Genomic DNA, 15,816 nt, shown 5'->3' on the forward strand with positions numbered 1-15,816 from the left:
TCATTTTGGACTCACAGCTGTCCATGGAGGCGCAGGTTAATTCTGTGTCCAGGGCAGCTGTCTACCACCTCCACCTGGTACGCAGGCTAAGACCCTACCTGCCAGCGGACTGTCTCACCAAAGTGGTGCATGCTCTAGTTATCTCCCGCTTGGACTACTGCAACACGCTCTACGTGAGGCTACCTTTGAAGGTGACCCGGAAACTGCAATTAATCCAGGATGCGGCAGCTAGACTGGTGACTGGGAGTGGCCGCCGGGACCACATAACACCGGTTCTGAGAGATCTGCATTGGCTCCCAGTACATTTCCGAGCACAATTCAAAGTGTTGGTCTGACCTTTAAAGCCCTAAACGGCCTCGGTCCTGTATACCTGAAGGAGCGTCTCCACCCATTCGTTCAGCCCAGACACTGAGATCCAGCACCGAGGGCCTTCTGATGGTTCCCTCATTGTGAGAAGTAAGGTTACAGGGAATCAGACAGAGGGCCTTCTCGGTAGTGGCACCCGCCCTGTGGAACACCCTCCCTTCAGATGTGAAGGAAATAAGTAGCTATCCTATCTTTAAAAGACATCTGAAGGCAGCCCTGTTCAGGGAAGTTTTTAATATTTAACATTGTATTGTTTTTAATACTTGATTGGGAGCCGCCCAGAGTGGCTGGGGAAACTCAGCCAGATGGGCGGGGTATAAATAATAAATTTAGTAGTAGTAGTAGTAGTAGTAGTAGTAAAGCCGCAGAGCTAGTGTGTGTGTGTGTGTGTGTGTGTGAGAGAGAGAGAGAGAGAGAGAGAGAGAGAGAGGTGCCAAAGTCCGTCTGCATGCCAGGATAACACTTCCTTGAGGCCACCACCGATGGCCAGGAGAGACCATAACTCTGCATGCAGAAGGTCCCTGGTCCAAGAACCCAGGGCGCTGCCTCACTCTGCCCAATGGTAGGACTGCCCCTGCCTCATGCTCCATTAACATGACCTCCAGAGCCTCCATTCTTTTTTTAACCAAGACAAATCAAGGACTACACAACGCCCCCCATTTTTTCCTGCGTCCACTCAGCTCCCCCACCAAGAAATCCAATGAAAGGACCACAAAGTTTTTCAATTCTTGAGCTCAGGGATTTTATCACCGGTGAAGAAAACATTTCCCACAATGACATTTCCCCTAGTTTGGATTTATATTTTCTTCTGAATATTTTATAATATTTTATGGAAATAAGTCAGAGGGTATGGGGGGTTTTTTTTGGATTTTAATTAAGCATTATGTAAATATTGTTAAATACACAAAAACTGTTTTAAAGGGGTAGATTCTACCATATATCTTGGAAAGTTTTTGTTCACTATGCATTTGGATAGCTCTTAATATATCATAACCTAATTTTACCCGGCGGCTCCAGGAATCAGGGAAGAGGTTTTTGTCTATGTTTGGATGTGATTGGATGCCCTTTTGAATCAAGATGGTGGATTGCTCCATTCAGAACTGCAGTGATTTAACCACTGGTTTTGAAATAGCACTGTTGTTGTTTTGTTTTCTTAGAATTTCCGTGCAATGCCAGGTATGAAGCTGCTAGTTTATTTTTATTTTGATCATTTTATTATGCGGACTTGTTTTTAAAGTCTCTTGATTTTATCAGTATTTCTTAGGAATTACACACACACACACACACTTAAACATTCATTCATACTTGCAGACAGAGAGAAAAAGAGAGAGAATCATAGAGTTGGAAGGGACCTTGAGAACAATGTAATCCAACCCCCTGCAATTCAAGACTCCTCTGCCCAACATGGGGTTCGAACCCACAACCCTGAACTTAAGAGACTGAGAGTAGTACCTTCAGCATGGATCCATTCTGGAAGACGTGCTGCTCGTCACACACAACACAGTACTCATTCAGGGTAGGGATCCTCTGCTCAGCGTACTTCATGATCTGAGTGAGAGAGGGGAGACCACATCTAGATCAGACAAGGTGAACACTTTGACATGGCCAAACACAGAGGGATTCTATCACATCACACACAAAGTGGAAGCCAATTTTCATAAAATCTGCACACATGAATTTCTGTGGGCAGATGCAAATGTAGAAAGAAATTAGTCTACACAGAAACAGAACAAAACAAAAAAAGACTGTGAGCAAGTGCTATAAGTCCAGGTGCTATTTCTGCCTTCTTAGGGTTCTTCTTCACTATGCAGGACTTGAACTAGTCAGCCCTTCAGATAAATGACTGTCTTTGGACAGCCCTCTGTATAAAAGGACACAGGGACACCTTCTGGTCAAAAGAAGGACTCGCTCTGCGGAATGGGGGCCACAGCTCAGTACATGCCAGGGCTGGTTCACTCCTCCATGAGGAAACACCCTTGTGGACATCTGGCCTGCCCCTGCTCTGTCACTGGCGTCTCACCACGGCAGCTTCCGATGAGATCTTGTGGAACTCTCGCGAGATCTTGCTGGTCTCGTCAGAAGCTACCACCGCCTTGAGGCCCCAATCAGTGGGGGGTAAGGGGGGGCAGCATCTTCTCACTTCGCCTTAGGCAGCAAAGTGGGATGGGCTGCCCCTTTGCCTGCAGAAAGTCCCAGGAAGATACAGTCTCCCATATCTCCCCTTCAAGGATCTCAGCAATGGTGGTTGGTGCCCATTGGGGTTGGTGGGGCAGAAAGCCAGGTCAACAGTCAATGCAGCCAGAGTTCGATGGCATGTGGCATTATGGCTAATAGCAGGCCAAATTGAATTGTTTTAGTTTTGTCCCCATCCTCCTCCCTGCTGAGTTCTACAAGGGGCAAAACTGGAACTAAGGAGGAAGCTGACAGCCAGGAGCACCTCCTGGATTACTTGTAAGTAAGAAGGCAAGCAGGTGGGGGTTGGCTGAGAGGAACCGACTGAGGTTGGTGGGGCAGTGCCCCCATTTGCCCGATGGACCAGTCTCCACTGGATCTCATGTAACAGACTTGGCAAAGTGTGCTGGGCCCGGGGGTAAACCTGAGCAACGTGGTCCAGGTCGGGTCCCGAATCCAAGGATTCCGTGAGGAGACAGTCCAACAGGACCAAGGCAAGTCACAAGGCAGGAACCCAGGCTAGGTCAGGCACAGGGTCTCAGGCAGGTAGCAGCAATGTTGCTCCTGCAACCAGGGGCAGGGCCCGACAGCCTTTTATCTCTGTCGGGGTAACGGCCGGTCCTGATCCCCCAGTGACTCACCTCCCTGTCTCACCCAAAGGTGGGCACTCCTCCTGTGAGTACTCAGGTCTCTCCTTCTCTCAGACCTGAGTCTCTGCAGCTCGGGAGATGTCGGTGGGTTACTAGATCCAGAGGCTGCCTCAGCCTCTCCTGACCCAACTGGTAGTGGAGCAGCTGTAAGTGATGGCCCAGCTGGAGGCAACGAGGTCATCCCCGCACCTGGAGCCAGGGCAGGCTCAGGCCCCTGACTCGGCCCAGCTGGTGCTTGTTGCAGAGGAACCTGTGCAGACTGGGGCTCTTCAGAATCAGGCCCCAGACTAGGTTCAGCTGCCGCCTGAGGCAGAAGATCTGGTGCAGACTGAGACTCCTCTGGTTCCGAGTCCAAGCCAGAGTCCCAGGCCATCACACAAAGACAGCTGCCCAAGCGCCACAGCCAGTCAAATTAAACAAGACTCAGCTACATGGACCATTGATAGAGCTGTGCTGAAGGGAAGGGTGGGAGATCTCGGGCCTTGGGCCAAACACAGCCCCCCAGGTCTCTCTTGGGGAAGTGCCATGGCTCAGCATATGCTATTGTATTTTTATTACATAAATGCAAACATAAAAGAAATGCGGAAATGTAACAATACCCCAGGGAGGTAATGTTAAATCTCATGAGACATATTCCACATTAAGAAGAATACAAGAACAAAATCATAAGTGATATATGTGAGGTGGAGGAAAGTATCTCTGTAAATATATCTGTCACTATATCTGAAGTCAGAACAGAATTCCAGATTTCCATAGATACTGCTGAAATCTGGTGCTGCAAAGTGGCACCATTAATATCCACCAAGTTGCATAAAAAGCCTGTGGTCGTTCTTGGCCTCGTATAACTCTCAAATTATGTATCCTTTTCTTTCTTTCAGAAATAGTCAGGTTCCATACATCTGATACCATAACGAAAGTCCCAAAGTGTCTAAGGTTTTCCATCTTTGAGCAATTCAAACCCATGCGGCCATTAGTGAAAGGATAAGAAGTTCCTTAGTTTTGCTGCCTGCATTAACGTTGTCAAATAAAGATAATAATGAGAGCCGCGGTGCACTTTGCAATGGTTGCTTCACAATTCCCAGATCAGTTTAACAATCAATGCCTCATCCCAGGGAACTGAATAGGTGTCGCTCTCCTAACAGTTCTCAGCTCCTTCAACAAACTGCAGCTCCCAGTATTCTTTGAGGGAAGCCACGACTATTTAAAACAGTATGATACTGCTTTAAGTGTATGGTGCAGCTGTAGCCTTTATCTCAAATAAGCCTCCTCAGAACCCTGCCCAAAGGAGAATATTCCACAGTGTGTGTCTGTGCTTCATCAAACTCATTTCTCCAGATCTCCAAAGTGACTGAAGCCACCGCAGATCCACAGAACCACTTTGGCTCTCATGTGCTGAATAGGAAAACACAGAACAAGGGTTACATACCTGCACAAGGAACCCATACTCCAAGGTAGGAATGTTTTTGCAGTGGCCACCAACCTGCAAAGTGAGCAGACAAAGAAAGAGCCCGGCCACATTACTCTGCACCTGTTCATTCATCACCAATAGGACACATTAACTTTCTTCAAGCACGTATCTGCCGGCCACCAATTACATGTAAAGATATCTAGAAGGGTGTCTCTAAGCCAGTCCCTCTGGAATTCCTATTCCAGTTGGGACCTTGGCATATGAGAAGAGGCTGCAGTCTCTCTAGGTCAGGGATAGGGAACCTATGGCTCTTCAGGTATTGTTGAACTACAAATCCCAGGCTACTGGCCATTCTGGCTTGGGTGGATGGGAGTTGGGAGCCCAACATCTGGGCACTTGCAAACTTGCTAGGACCACTTGCTGATTCTTTCCACAGGATCATGAAGAAAGGAGCCTGTTACTGCAAGGGAGTTGAGGCTGAGAAACCTTGAAAGCAACAGCCAGGCTACAGAACTGAATCTCAAAGCCAAACTGCAACTTGTCTTGTAAAAGGTAAAGGGACCCCTGACCATTAGGTCCAGTCGTGGCTGACTCTGGGATTGCAGCGCTCATCTCGCTTTACTGGCTGAGGGAGCCGGCGTACAGCTTCCGGGTCATGTGGCCAGCATGACTAAGCCGCTTCTGGCGAACCAGAGCCGCGCACGGAAACGCCGTTTACCTCCCCGCCAGAGCGGTACCTATTTATCTACTTGCACTTTGACGTGCTTTCGAACTGCTAGGTTGGCAGGAGCAGGGACCGAGCAATGGGAGCTCACCCCGTTGCAGGCATTCGAACCGCCGATCTTCTGATCGGCAAGTCCTAGGCTCTGTGGTTTAACCCACAGTAACTTGTCTTGAGGAGCACTCTAAACACGATGGATTCCAGAGATGCTGGCAAGCTCAGCTGGTGATGCAACCAAATGCCAAACCTCTGAGACGTTCGGGTGTTCCCTCTCCAGCTCAGAAATGCCTGTGGCTTTCCACATGTCGCACTCCACTTCTCATCAGCCACAGACAGCACGGCCAAAGATCAGGGATGATGGGAGCTGCAGCCCAGCAACATCTTGAGGGTTGCCAGTTCTTAGTTCTTGGTCTAAAGCAGTGCTTCCCAACCTTGGGTCTCCAGCTGTTGTTGGACTACAACTCCCATCATCCCTAGCTAGAAGGACCAATGGTCAGGGATGGTGGGAGCTGTAGTCCAAAAACAGCTGGAGACTCAAGTTTGGGAAACACTGGTCTAAAGTAACCTAGCTGCACCAACATCCAGAGTATAAAATCTCATCTTCAAGAGGTGTCAGATCAACTTCATCCAATTTAGGATTCTGCTTTTTTATGGGTAAATTTGGTATTTTTTTCAAATCACATTTAGAGTGTTCTCTGTGCGAATGCTTCCTCCAACTATTAGGTATAGCTACCCAATTTGGCTTCTATTTGACTTTTTGTTTTTAAGACAGCACAACTTTAATCTCCACATCTGTTTACATAAGGACTGGCTTAGCTTCTCTTTGTTCCTTTTCTGAGCCTAGCAAAGAAACATGTGCATGTCACCTATAGGTGGAGGCAGAACGGTTAGAAGGACCATGGCTGTGCACTGGATCTGGCTACAGCCCAGATCCCAAAATGAATCAGTCCAATTTGGGCTGATAGGGCTTTAGCCAGATTGGGTTGAGATGTCCCCAGATCAGGTTGACACACCTGGAGTGACCAAGGGCTGTCAAAAGGCAGGGTGGCTGGACAGCAGGAGAGGCAAGCAGTCTTTGCAGCACATTCCCCACAGCGAATTCTCTGGCAAAACAACACTCAGCAAGACCAAATGCTGCAGTCAATAGTTGGTGAGCAGAAGATTCAGTCCAAAGGCTAAACCCTAATTCGACACTGAGGCAGGGCCCGGTTCAGGGTCAGCTCAGGCCAGCTCCAGCTTTGCCCAGGTTGTATTGGGGCTGATTCAAAGTGCTGGGTTGGGCCTTGAAGCGGATTGGATTGGGGGGGGGTGCACAGCCCTAGAAGAGCATCTGCTTTGCATGAAAAAGGTCTCAGATCCGGCCCCCAATATCTCCAGGTCGGGCTGCGAGAGACCCTTGGTCTGAAACTCTGGAGAGCTGCTGCCAGTCAGTGTAGACAATACTGAGTTAATTGAACCAATAATCTGAATCAATGTTAAGGTAGCTTCCTATATTCCTGTGCTGGTTGTACTTGAAGAGATGGGGATACAGCCATTATGTGCTGCTGCTTCCCAGGAGGCTGTGGTGCAACTTCAACCCGAAAAAAGCACCTCTTTTGAATGTCTGCTGCCTCCTCCCATATTCCATCCACATGGATGGCTTGGCAAACACCAACAGCCTTTTCTCTCTCTCCTCCAGGCCACCTACCACCACCAACACCGCCAGCATTTTTAACATCTAGCCTGATGAAGAGTTCTGTGGAACTCAGAAGCCGGCACACTATGTTATAAAACTTTGCCATTGCCCTGATAATCAGAGCAGACAGTACCAGGCAAGATGGACTGGCTTTCCATTCTTGCATAACAAGGCAGCAGCTGCTGCTCCAATGACATTCGCTGTCGCTTTTCCCAAGGCAGGCAACCTCTCGCATATCTGAGATGTAAGGGCAAGAAAAAAAGAGGAACTGCCCACTTGTTTTGGAAGAATAAAGAGAAGGGAGGCTATTTTTGGCCTGGACTCTAGAACAAAGGGCCTCCTTTCCTTTGCTGCACTCAGTTGCCAACAGAGACCAAATGTCTCCAATGAGCAATAGATGAAAACCAATGCAAATATACCCTTGTAGGTTGCAGTCCAAGCTATAAAATAAGCAGCATCACGTGGGTGCAGCAACTACCAGATCATTCTCTTTCAAACAGGAGGTGGCAGGTCATATTTGAATGTTACTCCCATGAGAAAGAAAAAAGAAAAAACACCAAACTCTCTGCACAAAGAAAACTAGAAAGTCAAGGAGAAAGGTTAAACCCCGAGTTGCTCCTTGAGATGCTCATTTTCTACTTGCAGGGAGCTTTGTGGCTCAGGGGTTTTGGGTTGCATTGAATGTAGCACCAAGTTAAAGTCATCGTCAGCACAACTGTCGCACTGGGTTCTTTTGCAGCCCAACCTTTAAACTCTGCCATCCATTAGCACAAGGACTCTTGTTATAGCAGACAAAGAATGTTGGGTGCAGGCAATTTTTTTAATGTGGAAAAGAATCTACATATGTGATTCTCCCTGATTGGAGGTTTTTAAGCAGAAGTTAGATGGCCACCTGCCAGGGAGTCTTTAGTTGTGATTCCAGCATTGCATGATCTCCTCATCATTTATCTCACCTCCAACTGCTAAGCACTAGGAGGAGGAAAACATTATCAAGAGCCCTCCAAGAGAAAACCCATAGCCAGCCCCAAGGGACAAGGCCAGAGAAGAAACCCACCAGAATGTTGAATGGGGCGACACCTGCCTGGGTGCTGGGAGGGTAGCCAAACACTTCCACCTTAGGGTTCTTCATGGTGCAGGAGATGGAGCGGTTCATGAGGCGATTGACGCGCAGCTCTGGGACGCTGAGTTTGCCCTTCAGCATGGAGTCCTGGATGACAGGGAAGCTGGGGGACCTGGAGACACAGAGAGATCGGCCCTCACAATCGGAGGAGCAGTGGCAACTGGCACCCATTGGGGCGGGTAGGATAGAAAGTAGGGAGCCCAACAGGAGGGGGTGCCAGAGCCAATGATAGGCTCAGCCAACTCATTCTGGGTGTACAAGGACAGCCCTGACACGAAGGAGGAAGAAGCCGACAGACAATGCCACGCCCTTGGGTTGCTTGTGAGAAGACAGGTGGAGGCTGGCTGGGGGCAGATTGAGGCTGGTGGGGCAGAGCCCCATTTGCCCTTTGCTGACAAGGAGGGGTCTCCCATCTGGACTTTGGAAAGGCGGGTTGCACAACTTTTCAAGACCTTCTCTGGGCTAATGTTTGGGCTGGGCTTTCCATGTATGTACACCCCAAACTGGAGAGCTTGCTTGCTCTCTTCATCCCTCAGAGAGAATCACAAAGTAAAGGAATTATGAGGAAGAAAAGAGAACTGCTCCACCAGGCTCGTCCTTCAATTGTCATCTGCAGCATCCATTCCACCAGCCTGTGGGACAGGAAGAAAGATGGGGCTTGCAGGGTCTCTCCACTGCAAGAACAGACAACTTTTGGCTCATATTTTTAAAAAAGATCCATTCCTGCTGCTCACTATGAAAGCTCTGCCACTAAGAATTAGTGCCTGAGCTTGCTTTTTTCCTCCTCCTTCCTCATACCTTTCCCTTTTGTGTCATGTCTCTTAAGAGCCGTGAGCCTGAGGGAAGGGACTGTTTTCTCTCTGATATCTGTAAGCTGCTATGGGAGCCCTTTTCAGCTAAGGTGCAGCATAAAAATGATTACAAATAAATAAGTAACAAGGAAGACCCCAAGCCACTCTTGGGAGGAGACGGCGGAAAAGTGGAGTCATACTTGGGGATGGGTGAGAAGATGCTGAGACCGGCACGGAATTTCTTGATGGTGCCACTGGCCTTGAACCAGCTGTGCCGCTTCTCCTGCTGAGTCTTGAGGAAGTCGTTGCTGAGGTGTTTCCATTGCTGGGATGTGAACATTCCCAGGATCCTATTGGGAAGAGAAACAGTGATTGACAGAATCACTATCATGAACCCAGAAACTGGTAGTGACCACAACACCATGTCAGTGGCTAAATAGGTCAGAAGCTGAAAAGCTGGATCAGGTCCCTAGCTCTGAGACTGAAGCTAGTGATCAGAGGCCCAGTGAACTCGATCCTACAATTTTGGGGCCTCTGGAGCCAGAGCTGGGACTCTTATGAGTGCCTTCTCCTGAACTGGAGAGGTGGACTGGAGACAGAGCCTCAAAAGGCCTCCTTTAATCTCCAACCCTTGTTGGAGTACGTTGCTCACTGGGAGCTCTCCATGGTGCTGAAACAGCTGGCCTCATTCACAGCTTCCCATCAATGGGACAGGTAGAAAGGAGTCCAAGAAAAGATCTTGGAAGTGTTTTATCCCCATCACTGAACCCCAAAGCACACAATACAATACTGTACTGCTTTTAAAGTAAAGTGCAGATAGGGTTGAAGAGAGGTGTGTTTGTGTCTAGAACCCTCTGAATTACGTAAGACTTACTGTATGTATGTATGAATATACATACAGTATAACCTAGTGTAGAAGGGTAGAGAGTCACCCCCATTGTTCCAATCACTTTCCCTTCTTACCCCACCAACCATTGAAATGTGGCCTCTTGGACTAGAGAACCCTTGCTCTAGAGCAACACCTTGTGCTTCATGACTCAGCTTAATAAGGCCTTACTCACTTCTTCAGCTGTAGGCCCAGTCCAAACCCTTCCTTATTGGATGGCTGGAAAACTTCAATGGATGGTTCTGAAGAACAAGAAGAGTTAAGAGTCAAGGGAAGAAGCCAGGGAAAGAGACTTCTGAAAGACTGGACCAGCTTCAGTGATAGGCGCCATAGTAAGGCATCACAATAAATGAGCTACAGGGGTGGTGCATCACGTTTCACCACTTGAGATGAAATGGGAAGTGCTGCCCAACCCTGCTGTCACCAAACTGCCACTGCTGAAGCACCCCTTACCTAGGTTGCGCAGTGGCAGGTTCCAATGAGATTTCGGCAAGATCTCATGTGATTTTGATAAGAGCTCATGAGATCTCACCAGAAATCAATGTCTTTAATAATAATAAAAAAAAGTTTTTCGAATTTTGAAATTTACAAACAATTGTCAAACAACCAAAATAAAAAGATAATTCCATAAATTCCCCTGGACTTCCCTCCTCCACTTTGTGGGTCCATGTGTTAACGTTTTTCCTCCTGCATCTTCTCCGTTAATCCAAATCTATTACATCTCCATTACAACCATAGTTCAACCTTAAACTACAAGTATCATTCCAATCCTACTAATACTTTAAATTGTTTACAATGAGTTTTAAGGTAAATTATATATTTTCCTTATAAAATTTTTTGGTCTTCCTAGTTTCTGATTCTTCCGGTCATTTTTGCCATTTTGGCATAATCCATCAATTTAATCTGCCATTCTTCTCTGGTAGGGACTATGTCTGCTTTCCATCTCTGGGCTGGTAACATCCAAGCAGCAGTGTTCGCATACGTAAATAGTCTTTTCTGATCCGTTGGTATTTCGGCACCCAGAATTCAATGTCAATGCTGCTTCACCCCATCTTATGGGTGGGCCGGTCCTGGTCAACTTTTTTTTTTATTAAGATAATCTTTATTGATTTTATGATTACATACTATACATATACACATTACTTTACATTTACTCCTAAGAGTTGACTTCCCTCCTTCCTTCTTCTGGCTTTTTTATGTTGTCTCTAAGTTTTTCGCAATGTCTTTATCGATTTTGTATACTGTTGTTCTTCTTTCAACTTTATCCATACAGTGTCTATATGCAAATAAATCTTTCTGTATATACACGTCTTGTTGTTTGTCTATATTCATATACAGATACAATTAGTTACCTTGATTGTATTTTACATTTTAATTCATATTGTCATTAACATCCAATAAAATTTCTTTTAATTTCCCATTATGAGGTTTATTTCCATTCTACCGATTTCACTATTTCACCTTACCCTATGTATAACATAAATTTTTCCCATTCTTTTTGAAATGTTTCATCACCCTGTTCTCGAATTTTCCCCGTTAATTTGGCTATTTCTGCATATTCCATGACCTTGTACTGCCACTCTTCTACTGTTGGCAATTTTTGTTGTTTCCACACCTGAGCCAGCAGTAACCTCACCGCTGTTGTTGGGTATAGGAACAATTTCTGATCCTTCTTATCAATGGTGAACTTTATTAGTCTAGCAGTACAAACTTGTATCCTTCCACCTCCCTTCAAAAGCAAGTACTTCTTTGTACAGTGCATAGTTAACACTATGGAATTTGCTCCTACAAGAGCTAATGACAGCCACTAACTTGGATGACTCTAAAAGGAGATTAAACACTTTAATGGAGGATAAAGCTACCAGTGGCTACTGGCCACAATGGCTAGTACTGCTGGAGAAAGGATGTCTCTGAATACTAGTTGCCAGCAATCACTAGTGGGGATGGAGCATTGTGCTCAGGTTTTGCTTGTGGGCATCCCATGGGCCTCTGGTTGGCCATTGTGAAAACAGGACGTTGGACTAGGTGAACCTTTAGACTGACCTGGCAGGGCTATTCTTATGTTCTTCCTTGTTTACAGGCAAATGTGATACTCACCGGGGCCATCCAGGTACTGGGAAAGAGAGAACCGCAGTCGGAGGACAATGGGCTCGGTCCGAAGGACCTTCCAGGCTGTTGCCACCTCTTCCTGCAATGAGAAGCCGAGCATCCTCATTAGTCAGGGCTGTGACTATGGAAGAGGGGAAGGACCAAGGGCTCAAAGTGGAAGTCAGAAAAATACAAGTCTACCCAGGAAGCAAGACTGCAGTGGATCATGGCATTGGATCAGGAGACATTTTCCTCCCTTTCTCATATTCCTAGTATTCATGGTTCTCCAGTGAAGCTTATTTGCTGGAGATTTGGAACAGTTGATCTATGGCAGGCATCCCCAAACTTGGTCCTCCAGATGTTTTGGGAATACAATTCTCATCATCCCTGACCACTGGTCCTGTTAGCTAGGGATAATGGGAGTTGTAATCCAAAAACATCTGGAGGGCCGAGTTTGGGGGTGCCTGATCTATGGAATTCACTGTGACAGGCATGCACTGGCGGATGAAGGTGGGGGTGGGGGGCAGTCTGCCCCTGGTGCCCTCCGGGTCGGTGAAATTGCAGCCGCCCACATCCCCACCACTGGGACGCTTGGTACTCACTGCACACACCCCGGGACGCACGCCGCTCGACGCACACCCCTTGACACGTGCCACACACCCCGCGGGCAGCACACCATGCCCCTGGGATGTGCACCATGCCCCCTGGGATGCGTGCCAGCCATGCCCCCGGATGTACGCCACTCCTGGTGCCAGAGCAGGTAGCTTCACCACTGCAGGGATGGCTGCTGTTTTAGATCACTTTAATTGGGAATTAGACAAGGGAATAAGGCTATCAATAGTTGCCAGTCTCATGCATTACAGAGGTACCTCGGGTTAAGTACTTAATTCGTTCCGGAGGTCCGTTCTTAACCTGAAACTGTTCTTAACCTGAAGCACCACTTTAGTGAATGGGGCCTCCCACTGCTGCAGTCTAGGTGTCAATGGATCGACTCCAAGTCTGAACTCTAGCTGTCCAACCCATTGCACCATAAAAAATGCAAAGGCCAAGTGTGAGAATTTCCTGTTGCTAATCCAGGAGGAATCAACCTTCCTGACAGTGTCAGAGTTGGGGGAATCTTTCAAGCTTCTGGGTCTGCCGATATCTGGAGAGTGGGGAGTGCATTTAAGCATGTCTGTAGCCTCTTTCTGCCCACCACCACCCATGTGACTGTGCCCCAAAACTTACATCTAGAAAGCCGATGTTTATATGCAGGTCAATATCCACGTCGTCAATGGTCCCATATTCGCTGAGGAGGAAAGCAGGAGCATTAGGGAAAGACCAGTGTGAGGAAAAGCAGGAGGGAGAAGAGCAAAAGGCTGGGGCACATGGAGCTAGCTGAGGGCAAGGAAAGTAACAGGGAGAAGCTGCCCCTCTGCTGATCTGCAGAGCTTTCTGCCCCCCTGCCCTTCTTAATCCAAACCTGGAGTTAAATTTGTGCCAGCTACTATATGTGTCAGGGACACGGGTGGCGCTGTGGGTTAAACCAGTTCAGTTCAGTTCATCGCATTTTCACATTGCTCTGCAATCTTCCTTTTTAAGGGTTTGTAACAGAGCCCAGGACTTGCTGATCAGAAGGTCGGCAGTTCAAATCCCCACGAAGGGATGAGCTCCCGTTGCTTGGTCCCTGCTCCTGCCTACCTAGCAGTTCGAAAGCATGTCAAAGTGCAAGTAGATAAATAGGTACTGCTCCAGTGGGAAGGTAAACGGCATTTCTGTGCACTGCTCTGGTTCGCCAGAAGCAGCTTAGTCATGCTGGCCACATGACCCAGAAGCTGTACACCGGCTCCCTCGGCCAGTAAAGCAAGATGAGCGCCGCAACCCCAGAGTCGGTCACGACTGGAAATAATGGACAGGGGTCCCTTTACCTTTTTTACTCCAGGTGTCAATGCGAGCACTGTTGTTTTTTGCACTTACATTCCACCATGTGGCTCCGTGGGACCCTTGCCACGGCTCGGGCTGTTTTCCTGACTATTAAAAACCATCTCAGTGTTACCCAGACTCCCAATCCCTGAACAGTAAGGATCTTGGGGATGCAGTGTTTGGTTCCCTTTGAATGAAGTCTGCTGGAGTCAGGCAGCTATTGCGGTATTTGCATTTGTCTACAAAGATACAGGTTGAGCATAGATGGAGGTTTCAGCTTAAACCGGGTAGTCTAACACAGGATAAGGTACCTTCCTGTGTTCCTGTTGGTTAAACCAGTTTGGTAGATTCTTTACAATAAAGAATCATAGGGCCAGAAAGAATCTGGAAGGGACCTCCAGCCCAACCCCAAGTCTACAACTCCAGAACTGGAATTGAATTTAAAAAAACCTCTTTGCTCATCAAGATCCATCCATGGACTCGGATCCTAAGGTCCATAGTTGTGCAGAAGGACCTTGCGTCTTTCATAGTTGCACAGAGGAGGGAATTTCTGCAGGTGCCACGTGGCATGCAAGCCACGCCTGCTGTGCTCCTGCTACACATCTGTCACCTGGCAGCAGTCATTACATCTGGTTGCAATACAGGAAGGGAGAGGGACAGGACTACTCCATCGGTGAGAGACCAACAACTTTTTGTGCCTCCTGTCCTTGATCTGCTTCACCCCAGAGTGTGCTGATGTCCTCTTCTCTCTCATTTTCCTTTTGCATCATGTCTTTTTAGACTGTGTGCCTGGGGTAACGCACTGCCTTTTTAAGTTCCTTTTTAAGTGCCACTCCAGGAGTGTTTTTTGGCTGAGGATTGAGATAAAAATTCTTTAAAAGAAAAAACAAACCAACACTGAACTATTAAGGGTGAAGGGTTTTCTTTTGCATCTGCCCACTCAGCATCCTTGCTTCTAGGGATATTTCTTCCCACCATTACTGTCCAGCCTAAAGCGCCGACCTGTATGCACAAGACCCACACAGTCCCTCTATTGTCATTGGACTCCACTCTCAGTCGCTAGGAGTGTGTGCACTGCCCTGCTTGGCTTCAATGCACCAGCTGAAAATCATCTCTAGTTTATCTCCCTGGGCACAGGTTTGCTAACGATGCTATTGCTAATGAGTGCTTCTGCTTCAGAAAACTGGAGAAGAGGTAACTTGCCCCCAAGCCATGATCAGCTCACAAACACACACACGTGTCACAATCATGCCAAAAGATATCCAGTGAGCGCGCCGCATACGTGGAGAGCGTACTTAAATTCTTCTAAGATGGATTTGTCATTCTCAAAACAAAATAAATCTCTTCTTCCTGTTATTGGTAGCAATTAACGTTAGATATTTTTTTCCATGGGGTTAAAAGGTACCTAAGTATATGGTTGCAAAAATGGGGGAAAATAGAGGACAGAATCAGATATTGGCAAGCTCTTTTTCATTTTCATTTGTGTGTGGATTTTTAATATAAACGTGGGGACATATAATGCATTAGTGCTATCAAAAACCATTTCAGGGAACATATTTCAGCAGTTCAACTTTATAACAATTATAAATATGCCAGTCAAACTTTTCTGGACAATGCCAGCATTTGGATTTTTTTAAAAAATAGGTAAATTTCTTATTGATGGCAACTATATGGTGTCTGTAACATTTTTATCATACAGTAGATTCCATCCATTCACTACACTTTTCTAACTAAGTTGTCCTACATGCTTTTAATGTTGTCTGTCTTCTGTGCTGTTCCTGTAAGTTTGCTATTAAAATACATGAAATAAAACACACACACACACACACACACACACACAGTAAAGGGGTCTTTGAAAGAACAGAGTAAAGCCCTTAAATAAGATTGCATTGCTCTTTCATTGTTAACTATAAGTCCATGGAGAAGGCAGCGCTTCTTTCCTATCAGAGTACTCGGAAATAATTCCATTGAAGAGCAAGTATGGTATCCTATCCTGTTAGGCAAAGGTTAGTTTTCTGTGCAATTCAACAAAGGCAG

The 15,816-nt window shown here is 46.9% G+C and overlaps 1 protein-coding gene across 5 annotated transcripts in view; it reads right to left on the reverse strand.

Annotated features, from left to right (window-relative positions):
- Window positions 1-15,816, reverse strand: part of PARP6 (poly(ADP-ribose) polymerase family member 6) — a 51,500-nt gene that overhangs the window by 17,748 nt on the left and 17,936 nt on the right. For 3 of the 5 annotated variants that reach the window (XR_013979223.1, XM_080980392.1, XM_080980391.1), the window contains exons 5-11: window positions 13,105-13,165; window positions 11,887-11,977; window positions 9,965-10,031; window positions 9,104-9,253; window positions 8,047-8,224; window positions 4,615-4,668; window positions 1,819-1,914 (exon numbers count right to left, since the gene is read on the reverse strand). Coding sequence is in view for 4 of the 5 variants with exons in the window: in XM_080980392.1 (XP_080836518.1) it covers window positions 1,819-1,914; window positions 4,615-4,668; window positions 8,047-8,224; window positions 9,104-9,253; window positions 9,965-10,031; window positions 11,887-11,977; window positions 13,105-13,165 (697 nt within the window). In the remaining variant the exon portion in view is untranslated. The remainder of the gene's footprint in view (window positions 1-1,818; window positions 1,915-4,614; window positions 4,669-8,046; window positions 8,225-9,103; window positions 9,254-9,964; window positions 10,032-11,886; window positions 11,978-13,104; window positions 13,166-15,816) is intronic. The other 2 variants (XM_080980393.1, XM_080980394.1) reach the window with 1 other exon arrangement.

The sequence above is a fragment of the Podarcis pityusensis genome (genome assembly GCF_964106645.2).
Source record: "Podarcis pityusensis genome assembly, chromosome: 14".
Classification (NCBI taxonomy): Eukaryota; Metazoa; Chordata; class Lepidosauria; order Squamata; family Lacertidae; genus Podarcis; species Podarcis pityusensis.